We start from the raw sequence: 22921 nt of genomic DNA, 5'->3' as shown, positions 1-22921 counted from the left end.
ACAGAGAAGCGTGTAAAAACAGTTGCGTTACGCACTGTAATTGATCGCTATCGGACGAGCACGCGTGCAAACAGCCGCTTTGCAGGTCTAACCATCACCACCGAGATAGGCTCGACATACATAGTAGATTACGCGTTGTTACGGAGGAGCTAGTTTCTCGACGATGTAATTTCAATGAGTTCCCTAATTGTCGATCTTCCTTTGGGACTACGCCTTCGTTTCTTACACAATAGGACACCGATTCGCTAGTCTCTTTAGTGAAAGTTGCGAATTTGATATCTTGGGTCTATAGTTTGGAGGCACTTGAGTATGTACTCTGGAGCTTGGACATCTTGCCCTAGGTCTAGAGTTTAGATGTGCATGTAGTTACTCCTTGAAGCTAGTCTAATTCCAGGATTATACAGGGTGTTCGGCCACCCCTGGGAAAAATTTTAATGGGGGATTCTAGAGGCCAAAATAAGACGAAAATCAAGACTACCAATTTGACGATGGAGGCTTCGTTAAAAAGTTATTAAAAATTAAATTCAAAAATTTCAAATCGTTCTAAAAAAAATATTTCTGACTACAGGAGTCACTTACAATCATTTTTGGTGAATACACATACCCCCGAAATCCTACCCACTTTCTAGAAAAAAATTCGAGAAGGTGTGAAATTTTTCGACGAAAAAAAAAAATTTCAAATCGTTTTGGAAAAATTATTTTTAGTTGCAGGGGTCAATTGCAAGCATTTTTGGTCAACAGACATGCCCCCGAAATCCTACTCAGTTTCGAGAAAACAATTCAGGAGATGCGGAACTTTAAACGTTAATAACTTTTTAAGGAGGCCTCCATCAACAAATTGGTATTCTTGATTTTCGTCTTATTTTGGCCTATAGAATCCCTCATTAAAATTTTTCCCAGCGGTGGCCGAACACCCTGTATAGCAGGTCTAGAGCCCAGTTGCCCAGGTACGAAGTCTGTCCTGTAGATATCTTGGCCTGAAGATTAGGTAGTAAATGTGAAATCTCAATAGTCTAGACTACAATTCTACAGTATCTATGCTCTGATTTTGGATGTAGACTGCAGCTTCCAGATTATTACACCTGAACAATAGGTCTGGTACCAGGCCCTAGTCTCAACTATGGACACAAAACCTAGAGTCCAGACTTCCTGATCCCAAACAGTAAGTCTAGAATCCAGATGCCCTGGTTCTAGGGCTAAGTAATGAGTCTAAAGCTCAGATATCATGATCTTAGGTCAAGAGAATGAGCCTAGAGTCCAGATATCATGTCCTTAGGTAGAGGTAATGAGTCTAAAGTCCAGATGTCCTTCAGTCTAGGCTACCAAATCTTGAAACTTGATACTCTGACGGTCTGCGCAGTACATTCAGAGATTGCAAGTCCCAGTACTAACTTCAGAAATCCTGTTTCCTCCATCTTGGTCCGCTGCAGGTCCATCACCATTTGTCACTAGCACTGAGAACCGAAAGTGAGCCACGTCCTCGAAGCGTCGGCGCCAAACGTACGATCCTCTCGAAAGGATGAATCAATCCGCGTGAATGACAACAAAGCGCGTGTCCCAGGCGTGAACCCGACGCGCGACGTCGCCTGCGAATGCAGGGTGAAGTTAAACGAGCAAGCACATGCAAAGGTGTCTCGTTCAGTAGGTCAGGAGTGGCAAGAAGCCTTCCGGGCATCCAGCTGATCGCGGCATGGCGTGTTGGCGTGATGCGTGCTGTACCCGCACGGAACGCGGAGCTTCTGGAGGCCGTGGCCTCTGGTATCGTGGATCCCGATGGATCCTCCGCCCGTTGGATCGAGCTCCGTGCCATGCCGTGCCGTTCCGTGCGTGCGTTCAATTCGCTCGCCCTTTGCTCGCGTGAGAAGTTCACGTATGAACGGGCGAGCAAGATCGAGAAAGTATCGGGGACTCTGTAAATGAGTGAAGAGACCCGCTCGACGCTTTTGGATCGCAGTCGGTCGTCCTAGCTCACTTTTCGAATCGATCATTGGCTTTTGGCGGCGACTTTAACGGAGGGAGAATCTCAAGGTCAATTGGAAAGACTCGATAATTGATTAATGGCTCCAGAAGACGCCTCCCAGGATAAAGTATCCTCGCGTCCCTTCCAGCCGCAAGAGTCAGGTCGTTTTCCCTCGGTGAGTTATCAAGAGCCTCGAACGGCGGTGCGTTTTTCCAGGGTAATCGACTCGACCAGCTGGAAACGAGGATCCTGGCGATCCATCGTCGAGCCGTGGCGCGGGGAACAACGTAAATCCAGGGTGGCCGACAGCGAAGTGTTAATAACCTTGGCCGTGTAACGCGGCGAACGCTATGAGGCGAGTGCTGATTACCGCGGTCGTTAATTCTCGGCTAATATACCACCGTTACACTCGATATCTGTGGCCAGGTAGATGCGTGTGCACGTGCGCGCATACTTCGCGAGGAATTAGAAGGTCGTCACGTACACTATGTTACGGCGATAGCATCTCGGCCATATTTATATCGCGATGATACTGTCTCGGGTTACGGGCGGAGTTAAGGCTGCTGCGCCACGTCTACCAAACTTCTCGCTAAGCTTCGTTCGCTTTCGTTTGTCTGGCCAACGGTGCTGGTTACTTATGGAACACCTAACAGCGAGACGGAGGTCGCCACTGAACTTCCCGCGCGACTTCGATGCACCCTAACCTCAAACTATTCGAATCCTTAAACCGTCGATAACGTAGACCGTGCACCGTAACCTCAAATAAACCAAGTCGTATCGCACTGTGTACGCCATAGAACTTTCCGAGCCCTTCCACGGCAATTATACAAACTCTGCGCAATTTATGGTCGTGGTTTTTACCATAAAAAGTTGAACGAACGCGTGTTTCAAGCATTTAGCTGTCAGCATGATGTTCATTTCGCAGAAGGCTCCGACTGGCGGCGTTGGTTCGTCGTTATGCCTCGGTTTGCACCATAACCCCGCAAAATTCTCGGATTGATATAGGTGAATTAGCATCGACGGGAAGTGTGCGCCAACTAATAAAGTAGATAGCAGACTATAACGTCAGCGTCATGCGCATAAAATTTCACCGGCGTATGAATATGAATCAGCCGTTGCGCCGGTAATTAGAATGGACGCGTATCCGTAACCCAACAGCGAATTGGACTGTAATAACAACTAGTAATTATTATCAGCAACGCGCATTATATCGGGCTGATGATGATAATTCCTCAACGCGGGCGAACAGGACGCCGAGATTTTTGTTCGGATAAATAGAGCTCGATGAAAGTTCGAACGTCTGTTATTAGAGGCAATTTGCGGTTTTTGCATATGCATAGAAGCTTAATTATCGCGGGTTTCTAAACGCTGAGACGTATCGTCTCCGACGGAGGTCCGGATTAAATTAAGAATACGGTTTTCAAATACATGCTTCCGTATTTCGTAGAAATTTCAGTCGTTCGATCCACTTTATAGAGTTTTCTTTGCATTTGATTTCGAGCAATCACGTGTTGCTGCTACTGCATATAGGTTAGGATTACAAGATTTAGATTAGGACAACGAAGCTTAGGACTCGTAAGTTAGAAGTAATTAGTTAAAGCAACGGCAGAATCGTTTCGTCTCACTGCGTTGATTCCATAAAAATTTACGAATCTCGAAGCTAAAACATAAGGAATGGCAGGATAAAGAGACTCGTTTAATTTACAACCAGTCCATTTTTCTCGGTGACGTGTTAAGTACAACACTTCAGGGGTTCGGTTCATACAGATCGACCAATTATAGACGCGTCGAACATAAAGGAGGGGCATAAATTATAAAAAATATCTCCACCGAATTTCGAAACAAGCCGCGTACTGTTGATCGTACATATAGGTTAGGATTACGAGATTCAGGGTAGAACAATGGAGAATTCGAGGTTAGGATTAATAATGTAGAGATAATTAATTAATTAAAATGACGTTAGCGGTAATCTACATGTCGGAATTGAGGTCTAGAAGTGGAAATGAATATTAAAATGAGAAATTAATGGAAAGGAGAACGAAAATTTACAATCGGTCTATTTTTCATGTTCATATATCGAGTATACGATGGTTCCCAATTCATAAAGAGCAACCAATTGTGTTAGATTAGACCAACGAAGTATTCGAACTTGGAATTCATAAAGTAGTACCCATTAGTCAATCAAAGTGATGGCACACGGTGATTAACACGATTGAATTGAGATTTGCACGTGTAAATACGTATTAAAACATGGAGGTCAATTTCATAACATATCGGCAAGTGACCCGTTTAATTTATAACCAATCCATCCGTTACTTTAACGAGAATTAAACACGCAATACTTATTAAAGTCTTACGTTTCGTCGATCAATCATTTCCAATATGGCGAATTAACGTGCCGCGGTTGCACCGGTTGTACGCTTTGAGCTGAAAAGCAGGGGCAATATATTAAATAAACGAAGTTAAAATATATTACACGTTAATTGGAGCAAGCGTTCTATCGCAAATCGTAAAAACAGATAACAGTCGTTTAGTTACACGAACGCAATTGTTTCTACTTTTACGAAACAAACCACGCGCCGGCCCCCTGAAGCATGAACGAAACTTTTCCGGACTAAAAGAGTTGTCGAATGAGAAAGGGGAAACCCTCGAACGTAGCGGCGATCTCAACCGTGGCAGCATAAAGTTGATTAATACAAGCTGCCTCAAAATGATACTTTGCAGGCGGAAGAAGTAAACACGTATCGCAAACAATTTTAGAGGTTATGGTTTAATAACAAGCTGCACCTCCCCGCTCGCAAACTAACGCGCTGCTCGTGTTATTTCCTTTATATTCATGAATCCGTGTTCCTAGACTTCCGTAATGAAGATGATAAGGAGAAAAAGTATCCAAGTTTTCGTTAAAAATAAAGGAAGAAAAAGAAAAAGTGAATATTTTTTTGCTCCGCTGGATACGAAACTATAAATATAATAATGCAAATTAAAACAGTTTCAGGTTTCGAACCTTGCTGCAATTAAAGATGATACTATGTATCTCTGAAACACCTGCAGTATTTGTTAGAACTTATGTGTTACATATTGCGCCATCTAGAGGCTATTGTGTCAAGTATTGCCACTATAAACTAGACTTTGTGCGTATATAGCTGTATGTTTGATATGTATGTATGTTATATAGTTGTATGTGTCCAGGTTGTGCCATATAATCAACGACAGTAAAATTGAGGGAATGTTTCATTATTAATCACTTTGTGTATCAATAGAGTTGTAAGTTCGTTACACCGATAATCATTGCACACCGCTGCACAGCGGAAACATTGCGATGGTCCATATTACAACCCCGGTCTTTATTTGGACCACTTCCTTCGCTCGTCATTAAGGACGCTCTCTCTCTCTTACTGTCTCCCTCTTTGTAGATAGTTTCCATACTCAGACACAGAGAGAGAGAGAGGCGAGCTCACGGTGCTACGGATGGCAGGTTCTTCTTGTTAAAGGGATTCCCCAGCCGAGTCTTGCTCGTTTTTCTCCCATTGCTCTCTATAATTACGTGCAACTAGCCTCTTTTTCCTGCATATGTTAATGAAAATGTGTTCCGCGCATGCTACGCTCGGCTCAGATTCTTACGAGCAAATCTGTTCGAGTAAAGATGCGAACAACACGATACAAAAGCGATACTTTGACGTTTAATTGTTTAATTACCACTGGCAGGGTGGTTGCCCGCGATGATCAGCGAACACTGGTAATTCCTGGGGAGCAAAGGACTTCAATGAGAAGCTCGATCGTTCCAGGAAATCGGAGCTCTCTTATTACAAGACCAAACAAACGCCAACATACCTCCAAACATGCACACGCTCCATCTGACGAACAAACCGTGAAGCGTATTGCGTCAAACAGAAGCCAACGTTCATACATACGCACACACACGAGTTTGTGCTCAAATTTTTTGCATTTCTGGACTCGAAACATCCAGAATTTCAAAGTGTGGGATGATTTTTCTCCCTGTTGCGCTCGACAACAGCCGTGAAACTGAAACAAACGAAGTCAAACAGTCGTCAAACGCTACCAGCGACACTTGGAATCCCAACCCCATCGAGGAGACGAGGTAACAACCTGGCGGAAGTGGAACTGTAGCACAACAAAGCGCGAATCTCGGGATCGCGGACCGTGAAGCGTCCCTGACGCGTCCGCCGAGGAACGAAAACGTTGTCCGGAACAGTCTCGGTGCGAGGTAGAAATCGACTGGCGTATTTTTTTTTTAACGAACCCGTTGCCCGTTAGACGTTAGCATGCGCCAAGAACCAGCGTCGGGCAGGATAGTGATCTTCTCGGGCACGCGTTCACCGACCATGAGAGTTCTGAATATATTTTTATATGAAAATCCAGCCGCGAAGCTAGTTAGAACGGACTACCGACGAAATTTTTCCGAACACGCACGCGTTCACGTGACGGGGAACGGGACACGGCTAAAGGAGACTCATGTACGCCGCCGCTGAGCCGAGCTGACCGATCCCTATCGATCTGTGTGTGTCAGGCGCGCGTTATGATCGCGATGAAAGATGGAACACGAGAAAAAGTCGGAACACCGTGGCCCCGTTGAACCCTCCGGCTTGAAAACTGAAAAATCCGCGGGCAAAAACGCGACTACGCGACCCGCAATCGGAGGAGCCACGTGAGTCCTTCATTTTAGCGCGTGCGCGCTGGCTTTTCGTCGATACGCTTGGATCCCGTAGAGATAAGTTTGACATGGCGTAATTTACTCGGCATATCGAGTCCCGACGTCAGTTCGTCCGAGTTACAACGTTCGTACGCGCCGTTCAGGCCTGACGATAACGTTATCGATGTATGGCCAAAGGACACTGCCGTGGGCTGTCAGGTAAGGTAACGAAACGTTCCAGAGAATAGTTCCAGAGAATCACCGTTGGGCCACGTAAATCCCGATATAGGCAGATGTTTGCCTCTATTCGTCAGAACTTTTAATGGCGCCTGTGCAACACCTAGGTTGAGTCAAATCTACTGTTAGATCTACAGAAAGTGCAAAACCACTGATCCATCAGAGCATTTCAGCTCCTTAGGATGAACGATTCGAAACACCTGACGGTCCATAGGCGGACGAGAACACGAAGATAGAGTAATTACGTAAGACGACGCGGTAAAATACAAAATACACCAATTAGGAACGGTCTGGAAGCGCGACGTTGACGATGGTGTGGCGGAGTTATTCTTAATTAAAATGATTGCCGACATTACGGCTAAACTCTCGCAATTATGATTCCCTTTCTCTTCTAAAAGTGTTGCCCGATTCCTGCTGGTGTTCCACGTATTTTTAGTTAATAACAGCCTTACGCCGGTCTTATCGAGGTTTATCATCGTGCACAACGGCAAGGCCAGTGCAACCAGCATCGGACGCTAATTTCCATGGGTTCTCCGTTTCGGCGGCAATGTGGTGTCACGTGATCAGCTTTCGGGGAAGTTTGTTACTGGAAATTGGCTTCTTGCCAGTTGTAACTTCGCCAGTTTGTTGGGAATGACTTGGAGTCGGTGTGGTTTGAAACTGTTTGGAGGCTAGGATCTTCCGAGTGCTGGAACTGTTCCTCAAATTAAAGCATTGGGTTGTTGGTACTGTTTTTGAAGTTAGAGCATCCAGTACCCCTGAAGTATGAACAAGTTTGAAAGTGTTTGTTCTAGAACACTTTACATCGTGATTGACGACTTTCGAATTATTTTGGTTGTTAGATCGTTGAGAGCCTCAAGGCTCCTCACGGGTTAGAAAGTTGGCAACCTTGACGTCTTTAAGTATCTAATGGGCTTTGAAGAAGAGTTGATCTAAGAGGCTATTATGGTGTTGGCAAATGGGAAAAGGCTCGGAGTAACAGGTCAGCAAAGAACTCAAGCGATTCGCGTTGCCACTTACCATTAGTAACAAAAATCAAGTATTACTTGCAACGAACGTATAACTGAAATTTGTTGTACGTTACAAGCCACTACACAAACAGCCTCGTTAAAAAGCCCAAGTAACGGAACCGATTGAAAACTTACACGTCCTAGGAGATCCACCGGTAACCATAATTTCTTATTAATTACCCAATAATTCTCAGTAAGTAACGATTATTTGCGACAACTACAGATATCTGCGTCATACGGTCGGACCTGTTTTCCCGGCGTTTCTACTCGAGGCATCGGCTAACGCGAAGTTACTTATTAATTTTTAATCAGTCCGCCGATCAAGGCGTTCTTAACGCGATCGATCGGTCCAACGTGATTGTAGTTAAGCGGACAGGTGCTAGTCTGTGCGCGAAAAGTGGCTACGCCGGTTTACATGGCAATCGATTTTCCTACCACGTTTGATGATCCCGTCCGATTGCCGCTGACGTTCAGCCGCCCGCAGTGATGTATACAGCCTTTAAGCCCGTAACCTGTCCACAGACCGTTTCGTTTCGCTTGTATTCGCGCCCGTTCGGACGGCCAGCCATCTGCGGCTTCATAAACACCGACGTATGAACGAACTTAATACGTATGAGCGACTCGGGCAGGTGAATGTCAATTTAAATCCATTTCCATGACTTTAGGTACGTGTCAAAATCATTTTCTGTCGATCTAATTTGACATAAGGAAATCCTGGTCTTCACATTTATAATGAATTTCAATTTCATTTTAGCGCGGATCGAGCTTGACTCGAACTTGACTTAAGTTTGAGCGGAATTTGGGGTTGACTCGTGTTTAAGCCGGGGTTCGAGCTGAACTTGACTCAAGTCTAGCTCAAGTATCGTGTAATATTAGCTCAGATTTGGGTTTCAGAATCTATCTTGACCTAGACTCGACTACGGAAGCAATTAAATCTGTCTCTACTATTTTATTCAAGGCGATCTGCGAAAAGTCTTCGCTCTCGACCTCGCTTCATCATCTTTTCCCCACGTTCTTGACGCACGAAGACAATTTCTATCTCAATTCGATCTACAATCGTATACTTTTTTCGATCCCCCGTTAATTACCTTTCGACATCCAATAGTCACTCTGTGGCTACGTTATTTATTCATAGTCCCGTGGCAATTATCTGCCCCGGCGATTTGCATCATATTTCATTAGCGTGAACGCGTCTAAACACTTTGTATGGAAGATACGGATCTTTACGATGCGGGACAGAAGCCAGAACAGTGATTATTCTTGCGTTCGATTATCCGAACGATTAATCGTTGCGTATCCGTTGCGTGAAGTATCTCCTGTCGAATGAACGGACACGTTACACCGTGTGTGTTTCCTTTCGCGTGACCATCATTGATGATAATGTTGTTACAACATCGAGCGGGAAAACATGAATGTGATACAGCGAGACGATGCGAGCCGACCACTTTTATACAAGCAATTATCAAGTTGCGTACTAAACGCTGCAAAAGGTAGACTGCACGAGACGCAAAATTGTTAATACACCGAGACATGAGGCGTTTAATATCGTTCAATTATAGGCAGTCTCTGTTTGCAACTACTTGCTACTTATCCATTTCCATATGCTCGTTTGAATTAGGTTCGATTACTCGTTCCATTACTCGTCGGTTGTAAGAGATTCTTATTATTCGAGTGTTCGATATACTCTTAAGTTAATAGTGTCCAAATGCAGCAAATATCGGGAGCAATGCATAAAATATTCCTTAGTGGGTTTTAATTCAGATAGTGGTGATCTGTGGCAACGAGAATCGAAAAAGGTGTTCGACCGATCGAAAAAGCGAGGCACGGTTCCCGCGGCCCTCGGCCATATAAGTCGATATTCGCCGCGGTCTAATTGCCGCATTTTTAATAATGACGTTAATGAGCGATAGTTATCGCGTGTCCGGTCGCCGTCTCCAGTCGGCCGTTCGGTGTCGAACCGATTAAAGGCAAATCGGATGTTGCCCGTCCGAAAGGAGGACCGACTGACGGTTCGTACACCGGCGATACCGATCGCACGCGTGCCATTGCCTTCCGTGAACCAGCGGCCCTATCAGAAAAATGCAGCGGCCGCGTCATTTCATCGGAAGGGCTTGATGGCTCGCGGCAGATGTCCCAACGAACTTTTACGGTATCTCGATCGACGTTCCAGCCGCCGATCGCGACTGATCGCGAACGATCTTCGTAACTGGACGAGAGAGGCCTGCTTAAGGAGGATCGGACGTTCACGGTAAATGGTCGCTACTGGTCTTCGGGATTACTGCGGGACACGGACTCGTTCGAGTAGTTTTTGGGGCAAAAAGTTTCCCTGGAATTATACTTTCGGCCGTTCGAGGCAGTATTCTGGTTCGATGGCTGATCAAGTAAGTCAGGAACGCGTACTTTGCAATCAAATTATGCTCCTTGATTCAAATTTTATGTGTGTTTTATGAAATTTTATTGATCTCGGTATAAACTCGAATCAAGTTTAACTTAAGTTGCGTTCGGTGGTAGTTTAAACTTGACTTGAACTTGGACTTGAATTGAGCTTGAATGAATCTCGACTTGAAAGTCACTTATACTTGGCTCAATCTAGATGTAAACTCGACTTAAAATACACGCTATTTATCTGCGTTTAACCGAAGTAGTTTTAAACTGGACACCGTCTATGAAGAACTTAAGTTTTCATTTATTCTGATAGTCATGAATAAACCACATACATCACAAACTCTTTAACTTTATGTAGAGATCTGAACTATTTCATGTTATGTATATTTATACAGTGTTGTGCATAAATATATATTTATTCTTGTATTTTTTCTCAGAGAATTATGCGGGGGAATAAAATATGTATCAGATCGCCTGATAAGGACCTGTAAAGGGTCGAAAAGAATCACTGATAAAACAGATAGAACCAATAATTTTCACTTGATTACGGTGATTAAACTGCTCTAACAATGGTAGTTTCATTTATTCTTTTTCGTTAACCACGATGTTTATTAGACGTACTGCTCGATTATCGCGAAGGCCATCTCACAAGTAACCTGTACATCAAGCTTGCTCGTATCCGAACCGTATCTTTAACGTTCACGAGAAGTTTAAAAGTCTGAAAAGCTTGGAGCAATTCCTTTCGATCGTTCGCTATACATCGGGTGGAAAAACAAACTTTGCCAAGATCCACCGGCTCGTAATATCTTATTGTCCTAAGGAATATGATGGGGGAAAACCCCCTCTACGTTCCAGGCGCCATCGCCAAGGAGTTCTGTCGCGTGCCGATAAAAATAAAACGGACAAACGCGTCGGTCTGTCGTGTCACGAGACAAGCGGAAAGGAAATCACTTTTCAAAGCCATGCAGCTCGGCTCAATCGTCGCCCCGAGGCTGATGACTTCATAGCAATGACGCGGGTGCCTCGCCGCCTCGCTGCGCGGAGGGAAATCATAAAGGCAAGCCGCATCGCGATAATGACATGAAAAATGAACTCGACCGGAGATAATCGGCGAAATTAAATAATTGCACTGGTCGGTAGCGCGAGTCGTGCCGACGAATTTAATCGATTTACGATCTTCCATAATCCACTGTTGGCTTCCGGTCATCGCTACCACCTCGAGATCCGTTTCGTTGATTTCTCCTTCCTTCTCCCTCCTGGTCGCAGCCTGTGTTCCGTTCTGTCAATCTTTCTTTACTACCTGCTCCAATTCCCTTCGTTCCTGCGCTATGCACGCCATCTTCATTCCAACGTTACTTCGCGGTGATAGCTGATCAGAAAGCCCTATTAGGGGAATTGGTTCACATTTCGTTACCATGGCAACTAAGTTCTGAGGAATGCGTGCCCCTCGACGACAGATTAGGAACTTGTTGCCATGTTGTTACTATTGAAACCTAACCTAACTTTGAGGTTAAGTTTGGGAGCAATAGCCTCCAAATTCTTTTAGTAGGCATAGCAATAAAGAAAAACCGACTACAGGAATTAGAGCACATTGTACTAACATGATAACTAAAGAATGAATAATGACTCTATGTCCAACAATAGCGGGTTAGTATAATGTAAAGGTTAGGTCTAGGTTAAGTATAGCGATTGATGTTAAGTTCCAGATAAGGAAACTCTGCCTTCAATCTTCTTTCCAAGTCAGTGGTAGACCTTAACTACCACATATTCGACTCCTCAAAATCCTCATGGCGTAGTTATCGTTGGAATCTTTATTCCTGGTATTGGTTATCCCACCGTTCCTTGCGTTAAACGCTTCATAGTTTCTTTTTTTTTCTCTCGCTGGCATCAGTTTAATCTCGCATCTCTCTTTCTGACTCTCGCTCCTTTACGGAAATGTCTGTTCGTTCCTCTCCCCAACCACCCCAACCTATTTTCTCGCTCTGACCCCTTCGTTATACCAGTTTACATCCCCCCTCCTTTGGCTCCGTTCGTTGTCTTCTTTCTATGTGCCTTCGACTTCGCCTCTCGCCCTTCTCCACTGCCTCTCATTTTCTTCCCCGAATCCCCTCTCGTCCTCCTCTCGTCACGCAATGGTACTCTTGGTGTCCCTCCCCGCCAGGTGTCAGATCGAAATGAAAAATGCAAATGAGTCGTAATGATGAGAAGGTAACTGTATCGATGTGTATCTCTTCATCAACGTCCGTGGTACGCGTTCGCAAGGCACGCTGACGCGGCCAGACAAACGTACAAGGTGTTTCACGAGGGAACACGGATGAGTACTGCTCGCTATTCTTGGCGCCGAACCAACAGTCGCTCAAGGCCACTTCCCCAACTACCAGTGACGTCACAAACCCCTCTTTCGATATCGTTACAGACCACAATTTTATTCTATTCCGTAATCTAATCGCCTAATTCGAACGCCACTGCCAAGTTTGTCCATAAGGCGACCTAACCTAACTTCCTCCGGGTCAAACTCATCCTATTTTCTCGCCCGTAGATTAATTTTGAGGTTAGGTTCTAGAAAAATAACCCCTGGACGCTTATAAATGTCTTATTTAAAGGTTTGGTAAATACACTTTATTCACGAATCTTCTACGCGTCAGATTTTGGATGGAACCCCATTCTTCTTATTTTTTTGCGCCGCACAGACGACAGCCATGCTGTTATCTTAAAATGCATTCATAGTAGAAAGCTCGCTGAACAAATTCCCAAGCGAAATTTCTAAAAAGGATCGTTAAGGGCCGCATTCAACGGCATTAAGAATTCACGACTTTCTCGCAAAGTTTCTGACGTTGCGTCATTATTCTACGTGCAGCGGGTTTTGATTAAGGTGTCGGAGGGTGACGAATTGTGTAATGAGGATTTGATGCCCTCGCGCGGCAAGCAATTAGTCCGCGGGGATTATTAATGTCTTGAACTAACAATTTCATCAGAGACCTTATTCAGCTCTAACACGGTTCCGTCTTTCCTCTTCGTTTGTTTGTCCCGGACAGGTTCGAGGTACAATTATTTCCCGCGTAAAATTTGAATGTTTAATGCGAACTTATCAGGTGGATCAGCTTGGTAAATTAGCACGCATTTTGTTATAGTAATGAAGTTATTTGTAATTAATGGGCAGGTTAACTATTAGGACCTATTCTGGAGTTCAAAGAAGGAAACTATCGAAAGAAGACTCTTTTACCATAACCTCGATTTTCTTAACCTCAATCACTAGTCTCTAGCTCAACCTAATTTCAAGCTTCTTCAAACAGCCACAGCTGGAAGAACGTCTTGCACAAATAGAGAGGATTAATTTTGAAAAAGTTGTCACTAAAAATTAGTTATCTAGCGAAATTTTGTAGGTTAAGATTGGACCATCAAAAAGTTGCGTCGAAACCGTCGGGTAAAAAGCGAGCGAATACGAGGTTGCCGGCAATAAGATCGACGCGGAGAAGGTTAATTACCGGGACTCGTCGCTTTGGACCTTTTATGGGGTCTACGGGGAATGGCAAAGCGCGAGAGAGGAACGGTAAGCGTCAATAAAAAAGCGAAAGAGGTGCAACCCCCACGATCCGCTATCTGAATCTCCTGCAACGTTCGCCACCTTCCTTCTCCTCCCTCGCCTCTGCTTCCTCCTTCTCTACCTTCTATTCTTCGTCTTCTTTCTGCTGGGTAACCGGAGGCGAGGACGCACCACGTGCCTGCTTGAAAAATCAGCGCGTTTACCGAGAGGCTAATTAATTTACATAGCGGAGCGACGCGGGGCACTTTTTTTACTCTTTTGCTTGCTGCAGTTTGCAAAGTCGAGGGCGTCCTGCTGGGAAATAGACGATATGGCGGGGTCTCCCGAGAATTGTAATCAGCGTCTAGCGTGAAGTGTTTTGCGAGTACTGTTCCTAATGTTACACGACTACGAAAGGAGCATGCTCAGTAATGGCAGGATATTGCACAATGACGTGTACGATAAATATTTTTAACAATTATCGAGATGCCCGGGTTTCTACCCTACAGGTCGCACGTTTGTCTTCTTTGTACAGCTTTTGCCCTCTTCCTAAATATAACCACTTTCTCGCCACGAGGTAATCGCTTCCTCCACATTGTTCAAACTAACGGAATCACGTGTTCGTGACAAAATTGCTCCGCCTTGCCCGCTATGGAAGTCTCCGAAAAAAAACTGCACCGAGCCCTGGCAATGACCAAAAAGGCTTCTTGCCCCAGCTACATTGAGGTCTCGCCACATTCTTCACCATTCTGGAATCGAAGCTTCCTCGTGTGCCTGCCCGTTTAAAATATCCTACAACTGAGAAGGCCTTCTACTTCTAGCTAGACCCAGGTCCTAACACTTGCTACGTCTAAAGGTATCCCATATTAGCTAGCCCAAAGTCTCAAATTTGCTCTGACCATCACTCCAATGAGAATGAATTGCTCGATCCGAGTCCTCTGCAATTAAAACAAACTCATACACACGAACGAAGGTCTACCTCGAAGAAATACATGGCGCTAAAGGGTGTCCCCACTCGATCAATCTCCCTCAAGACACAGAGGAGTCTCCTCTATTTTCATCCCGAGAGCCACGCGGCGTTTTTCGCAATTAGCGAGGTTCACAGCAGGCAGGGATAAACGTGGACCGACGGAGAGGTGCTCGAGACCGTAGAGGGAAGAAGCAAAGGCGACAAGCTGGTAATGCACAAGAACTCCCAGGTATCGGGGCATCGGACGACACTCTCCCGGGAGTCTTCGGAAAAGATCTGAGGTCCGACAATGAATACCTATTAAAACGGTGTGAACAATGCCTGGGGCTGGCCCGTGGTCCGCTCTCAGGATCGCGCCGGTAGCAACAAGAGCGCTAAGTAGAGGCCCGGGCAACCTCTTGTGCCCCGCAGGTGATATACTGCGAGATCCGCGATATCGGGACGTGGCTCGCAGGCCCCAGAACTGGACAACGCTCTCCGTGCTCCTCCGCTGTCTCTCGCGTTCGCATTCCTGTTCCCGTTCGCATTCGCATTCCCGTTCGCACCCGAGACTACGATCCGGATTCGTGTCCATTACCTTGCATACGCCACGACCCGCTGGTCGTTCATCGGCCGTTTGGGGCCGATGCTCGTACGGGAGCAGGATTCGATCTTTGCCAAACAGGGTTCAGGACTTTAAATGGAACCGAGGTTACGTTAACCGATGGGACTGCTATTTCTGGAAGTATCTAGCTGCTGCGTCTTGAAAGCCACTATCTACCTTGTTGCTGGTCCTTATTGCTACCTGGCATCGCTGCTATCAATTAGAGTTGTTGTGCTCCTTTGGATTGGCTCGCAAGCATTTGATCAGTAGAGTTATTCGTTCTAGACTCTATTGCTATAACTGGGTCATCTCATAGGATCCAAACTAGGCTGTACGAGTCCGTCTTAAGCTACATCTTAGGTCGTAGACTACTAGAAGTGTTAAATTATTAGTGTATACGCGATAAATTTTCTGTTGGATGGTCTTCTATCTGCCTAGCCTGCCCAGTGACTCGGATAACACTTATCTCGTCCATTGCCCAGAGGTTATGCTCATGTAAGCTAGCTAACCCATTCATCGCCAACTGATGCATACTAGCCCGAAGTTATTGATTCATCGAAGCACAACGAATGTTGCACCCAAGGCCTGGACCTGACACGACTGGTATTCGAACCACTGATACAGGAATCGAGACACTCCTAAAGTCAGAGTTCCATCCGTAAGAGGAAAGACGACTAAGTGTGGGCTTACTAATGCGACTGTGCTCCGACTCTGAGCAACATCGAGGATAGAAAAGGAATCTAGTCCCACGAAAAATCAGGGTATCCAACGAACGGATCACCAGATTCAGATCACCAGGATGCTCAAACGACCAGAAGAGAAGCATTCAGGACAGGGGTATTATCAGAGTTTCCGCGGTAGTAGGGGAAGACGATCGTTCGTGGCCAGGTTCGCAGTACTTAGCGGCGTTAAATCGATAAAAGTGTAGAAGCCGCATTACGAGGGTTTCGTGTGGGCACACTTAGAGGCCGCGCACGTTCGCCGTGAGATTGGAGTTGCAGAAGGCAACTCCAGACCCGGGGAGGAAGATAATGGACGAGAGAAAGAAGAACGTCTGCCCATTATTCCGCGGCGATTCTTCGATTGGCCCCACCTGATTGCGATTGCGGATGAGATTGCACACCCGCGGCGCAGGAAGCCGCGCTGCTGGCGCGGTTGCATAATTCCGGCCTGGTCTCTTTTTCGCGTCCTCCCTTCGATCCAAGTTTTCTGTTTGATCGGAACCGTGGTCTGGCAATTACCGACAATCGTGGTTTCCACGAGTAAACTATGTACGATTCCAATTCTCGCGAGCAAACGGTCGAAACGAGAGCTTTCAGGATGAGCCAGGGTGCAATATTTGCCACGATAACCGTCGTCCATGGCTCGTAATTGTATCTTTTACGCGCCGTAGACTATAAATATATACAATTAATTGCCAAAGAGGGCCAATATCTGGATTCAATATACGAAATAAATTGTTCCGGACGGTTTCGAGGTGTACGCGATAAGTTTGACACCGTGTGCATGTATCGATGTTGAGCAGCGTACGAGCAAAATTATCCAAGTTCGATCTGAAGAACGTATCTCGCCGTAGTACGACGGGCCGCTGATATCTGGGCTGACCTAAAATTTAAAAATGTCATAGCCGCTCAGATATCTTGACTAATTATGAATAAGCAATGCAAATAGGTTGAAAGCAGTGTTACGATTACGCGACACGAAGGGATTGTAAAGTCTTGCAATTTTATTTCTGTTTTGCAACGTCAAACTACGTCCGTGGCAAATGAAACGAAGAATCCAAATTTCGAGGATTCGAGAATCCTGCTCCTAGAACGTTCTGAGGTATCCAAAAATATTTGCGCCCTCTCAGGCGAGTCTACATGTTCTTTGAAACTATTTCTGCAATGCCCTGTACGATATGGTGCAACAATAGTCGTCAAAAGTACCTGCAAGTTCGACGTCGAGGAGACGAATCGCGGAAGATGGCCGGCTATTGTTTTTGAATCTTATTGTTTCGTTGGATAGAGAAAGATAGTGAGAGTAACGAGAGCTTCGCGTGTCCAGGAAGATGTTGCGGATGCTAATGCTTCTGGATGTACAACGGTGTTTGGATACAAAGACGTGACGCAAGAAATTTCTGAATCTTCGCGCCGCGTTGATGATGGACGCTCCTTTCGCAATTGATAACTAAGCGAATGGCTCTAGCGCTCCACAGCTTCGTTTTATTACAGCTAGTCGGATAAAAAAATAATCCTGCGAACCCGGAATTAACCCATCGAGCATCGAGTTCCCATTCGGAAGAAATTTAGAAGAATATTCTTTTCAACTTTAAAAGACCAAGAACGAAAGATAATTTTAAATTAATGCCTGTCCAAGAGACTGTAAAGTTTTGATCTCTAGTAAAAATTGAAAAAAGCCAATTGGTACTTAACGGGTTAATCAATCCCTTGAATTTAACTGGTGCTTCGAAGCCCATTAATCGACACGCACGCTTACCTTGAAAGTAGCTTTTTGTTCGGAGGTAGCTCACACTGAGTCTGAGGATACTGAGCCGGTCCAGCTTGCTCAGGATGTTCTGCTCGAACGGTAATAACGACGCCAGCGTGTCCAGTTCGGCGTTCAATCGTTCTCGATGTCGCTTGCTGGGGTTCGACTTCGTCACGCCATCCTTTTGGGGTGGTTTCAAACTGCAACAGAAACAAACGAACCATCAAAGTGGAAGGAGCTTCAAAAACCGACGACCAGAAGAGTTTAAAGGGTGTTCTGGCCCAGTTATTTTTCTTTTTTAAGATTAGAAATAGAGACAACAGCCACTGTTAGTTTCTTAGAGTTCGTCGCGAATGTGACACTGTCGAATTTACCACAACTGGACGTGGTGAAATGCATTTCAAGGTCCGGGTACAGTGTTGAAGCAACAATGCGTGCCACTGGGCCCTAATTAGCCGAAACAAGGTAATCGTTTCAGCCTGCGGTGTTCGCGTTCGACTGGTTTCAGGAATTCCTCGGCGGAGCATCGTCGGCCACCTTCGAGGCTCGAACAACAGGCGGCCTGCGATCGAACGATCTCGATAATTAAAGGTGACCACTGTCGGGGGGTTGATTGACACGCGGAGGAACCCAACGGACCGATATGCCCACTCAACAGCCGGGATTCCTCGGGATAAGTATAGTTATTACAAAGTATTTCTTCCCTCCGCTTTTTTCATTTCTCCCTCAGTGTTCTTCCGTTAACTGTTAACTTCTCGTTTTGTTTCGTTTCCACTTTATCCAGGTTGTCGCTTTTTATCGAGAGGACATAGAGTGTACAAGTTGTTTGGCAATTATGACAAGCAGGAACTGACAACTGCGGGTACCATGTGGTGGTCTGACGAGCTGCCATTGGCGTAGGCACAGCAATTACAGAAACATTTAAGATAATGCTTCTAACAATAAAGTTTACCTAACGTTTTGTTACCTACTCGGTGCTCCTTTTGTCACTTGAAAGCGGGAACTGGTAGAAGCAAACAAACGCCCAAATATTGACTCGCAAACCCATTTCCCAGAAGTATGATTAACTTTTGTTTCTCTATATTATTACTATAGTAGTCCCTCGATTATTGCATGGCGCCGATTAGTGGATAGTCGCTAAGCAACAAGTACGGTTAGGGACTCTGCGGATGAGTCATAAATAGCAGGGATATGGCGTATCATTACATTTTGTAAATTTGATGTCGTTTCTCCGGTGTAAACATTTTTTCTGCAAGACACCATAATAGTTAGGAGGGAGAATTAAGGGCGCGACGCCAATGGCTCGCAAAATAAATATGCAAAATCAAACGTTACGGATCGGCCTCGAACTGTTTGTTTAATTGAAGCGCTCGCCGTGGGAATGGGACCCCATACCAGACCAGTACGGAACTCCCCGTCAAAGACACCGCGCCGCGGCCACTCGCAGCCCTATACTTAGCAATAATTATTATTCTTACGCGTATACATACGTATATATTTAACAACTGTAGCCTGCTACGCTGGCAATCTTCCGCAAGGAGATGGACGCGTCAGAACGACCCAGGACCAGTTCTTATCTCGGAGAAATGTTGTAGGACCAAACGAATGGGACTAAGCGTTTGTTAATCGTGGTTCGAAGCATACCACTCCGAAACACAGAGTAGTTAGCCTAATCGCTGTAGTAAATTGTACGAATGGAGTGCAAACTAGAGTGGGAAAGAGACTCCGAACCAAAAATACAATATCGGGACATCCATCGTCGTCAAAGGAGTTGTTTGGTTAAGTTTGTGCTGGTTTGATTGGATTTAGTTTGGCTGTGTGATAGATTAGTGATTGGTATGATAGATGATCAATGTGTTTAGCTGGTCAAGCATCAGATCTGAGTTAGTTCTGCTTATTAAGTGGTTTAAGTGTCTGATGAATAAAGGATATAGTCATTTATATCTGGTGAGATTACTCGGTAATGGATAGATTAGCTTGGTGTTCAGTCTGTAAAACGACTAGATTATTAACTTAAAATGTAAACAAGACGATACTCTAATAAACGCAATAGATGTTCCAGGTGATTAGGCGGTTAAATGACAGTAGTTAGATATAACTAAATCTGGACTAAGTCTAGACTAATCATCAAGTGATAGACAATTATAGTGCTCGTGATTAGCGCATTAGATGGTTAGTAGAGCCACGCAATATATCTGTTACTTCTTACTTGAGTCGTTAGGTGGTCGAGGTATTTGACGAATGCAAGGTACGATCATTTATACCTGGTTAGATTGTTAACTAATGGATAGACTTCCTTTATAGTTGGAGATCTTGGGTGGTTCTTTAGGTGTAATTTTCATTACCCACTGTCAAAAGCAATAAATTTAGTTGATTAAGGTATGACTCGCCGGAGCGATAAGTTTCCACTAAATTCATTAGATTAATCAACGAATCCAGAAATGGACGGTGATCAGGATTAATGCAGTCCATCCAGGAAGCAATTCGCTTCGCTTTATCCTTACGACGAAACAACGCCAGCAGCTCGGGCGCGGAATTCCTGACAAAACGCGTTGGAAAGGCCTGGAAAAAAGGGATACGCGGCGAAAAAAGACGGAAAAAGAGAAAAACGACGCCTGGCCTTAATTAAAATGCTTAGGGGTTAGAAAGCGTGATGAATGAGATTGCTGGCCGTGCACGTCCAGCCAGTACGACTGCGCGGCAGCACCGAGAAGAACTCTATTAATTATTGGATGACACCAAATCCATTATCCGGGGACGAGGAACGACGAACGTCCTCGAGGAATAGTCTCATTCAGATACCATTAGGACCTCGGTCCGACCTTTTGTTCTTCCACCTCGTCGCGCGTTCCTCGTATGGCAGCGTGCAAAACACAGTTAATTATTGGGACGAGGACGAGAGAAAGGTGTGCCACGTGGGCCGTGCCAGGCCGCTGTTATGGCTCTAGTTTTTAAATTCGCCAAGCGTCAAGTCTCGGTTAGGGTACGTCACCCTCTGACTTCTACAACCCCGGTTTCTTCAAGATCCATCCTTCTTTCGAATCGTTCCCACCTAGATAATGGTCTGTGCATAACTTTACACCGTCAGAAATAGGAAACACCTACGATTTTTCTGGCTGGCTTTTTATTTCATTGTATTTCCAACGGGCCAGCTATCGCGAATTATTGGATGACTGTATCGCGATGACTGTACCACGATGACGGACGGATAAAAAAAATTATAGATTTCGCTGAACAATGTCCCAGAGAACCAATGAATGAGACACGCGTTTACGTAACTGACTTTTGTTCTCTCCCATCGTGGGAAGAAAGCAACGCGCACCGTGCACTTTGCGCGGCAGAAAACAGCATTTCAATGCACTCTGAAACTGCAAGTTCGCCCGGGAATCGTTGGAGAATGAAACCAATGCGACAACGTCGTAATTACATGTAATGCAATTGTTTTTGTTCCATTGCACCGCACACGGAGTTTCCTAAGCCATACGTTTCAATCGTTCGGCTTGAAACTAGGATTATTCGAATAATTGCATTTTCTGAGCGTTCAGAAGTTAATTTTACGAACGTAATATGTTCGTGTGGTAGACCCCAATCGAAGCCACATGCTCAAATTCATTGCGAACATGCCCTATGCCTAGATACTGTACGCTAAATAAGAAGGCTTTAGGCCTAACTTACGTCTAACGTAGGCCCCAAGATTGCGACGTCTCGGAAAAGAGCTGAATCGAAATAAAAGTCTGTGCTTGAAAGGGTAGATTCGAGTAGGTTTTAATTGTATAAATGAATCGCAGGAGCCCACGATTCCTGAGCGGCCAGGTGATAACGTGTCAAGTTGTTCGACCCCTCCGAACGGTCTACATCAGCCTGCTAATATTAGACCAGTTGCGTAGATGCGTGTCGGTCCCGCGAACCATAACACGGTTACGCACTCGAAATGTGCGCGCATACTTCAGCCGCTGTTTAATGGTCGGTCACGTTATCGCGATCGTTACCCCAAGGCTCCCGCGGCAATTTTCCGACCCCGGCTGGCAACGCAAATCCTGTTTTCGATCTCATTTTCCTAGATAAAGGCAGCGATTTAGCGAAGACGACTTCTCAGGCTCGAGCTCAAGGGTTAAGATCAATATCCTTCGAAACACGAGTCACTTACGGTGCCCAACAATTGCTTCGCGGGGCAATACTACTCACTTACGCTGCATTTATTTGTATTATTTACATTTTGAATGAATTCTAGTTAGGATCCAATGTACCACCATTTAAAGAGGGAGATTGTTCTGTTGCTTTAATCCGGGGTAAAAATTAGGTCTTGAAAGCGGAGACTACTGACTTCTCAGAAGTCCATCGATTCCAAATTCCCGGATAGAGAACATTAATAATTTACGAGGAACAAACACAAGCTTCAGACCTGATTGGAATTAAATAACACGAGTCAAAGGTGGCGCGATCGCACGGTCGGAAGCTCTCTCAGCACGCCATCCTCGAATCCATCAGCCCTCTAAATCCCAGTCAAGGTTGCTCGGGTTCGCGTTAACCCCCTACCATGCCTCCATGGCGAAAGCAAAACGACTAAGATGTCCCTTCGAAATCGATACAGAAGACCATTCCAATCTAACACGAAGATTTGAAACTTTGAAATCCATAAATATGCTAGCATCATGGGTTTATAGCGAGTCAAGTATTAAAAAGAGGTAAGGAACCATTTTCCTCGTTGGCTCGCCATTTTGCTTTAGGCTTCCACGAGACTCCGGCATCCCCGAGTCCCTCCAACCCCTGGAGAGGACATGTACATCGTAACAGAAGCGTCTGCGTATCCGTTTCGTCCCTTCCAGTGCCCTTTAATGGCTCAACGCGTCAAGCTCGTAGCTCTGTTGACGTCCTTCCGCGCGAGAGGAGAAGGGCGAGCAGGGTTGGGAGCGGAACAGAGAGACGCGCAGGCGCCACGAAGGGTGGGTCCACTATGGATTTTCGAGGGTAGATACACTCTACCAGTGGAGTTCCGGGGTGGCAGACAGCATGGGGTAGCAATGGAAGCTCCCACCGCAGAAGGGATGCTAGACCGCTTCCTGGGGGGGAGGGGGTAGGCAGGGGGTGATATACACACCTAGTCAGCGAGGGGGAGAGCAGCGCTGCCTCGGA

General features: G+C 45.4%; 1 protein-coding gene across 1 annotated transcript in view; it reads right to left on the bottom strand.

The window, feature by feature from the left end:
- The window catches only part of Ss (aryl hydrocarbon receptor spineless), a 131478-nt gene that overhangs the window by 63369 nt on the left and 45188 nt on the right, over nt 1-22921 (bottom strand). Inside the window, exon 2 of the mRNA XM_076769364.1 lies at nt 17798-17988. Coding sequence (XP_076625479.1) covers nt 17798-17988 — 191 coding nt within the window. The remainder of the gene's footprint in view (nt 1-17797; nt 17989-22921) is intronic.

Source organism: Colletes latitarsis, chromosome 7, assembly GCF_051014445.1.
Source record: "Colletes latitarsis isolate SP2378_abdomen chromosome 7, iyColLati1, whole genome shotgun sequence".
In the NCBI taxonomy this organism is placed as follows: Eukaryota; Metazoa; Arthropoda; class Insecta; order Hymenoptera; family Colletidae; genus Colletes; species Colletes latitarsis.
This window is presented reverse-complemented; position numbering and strand designations above follow the sequence as displayed.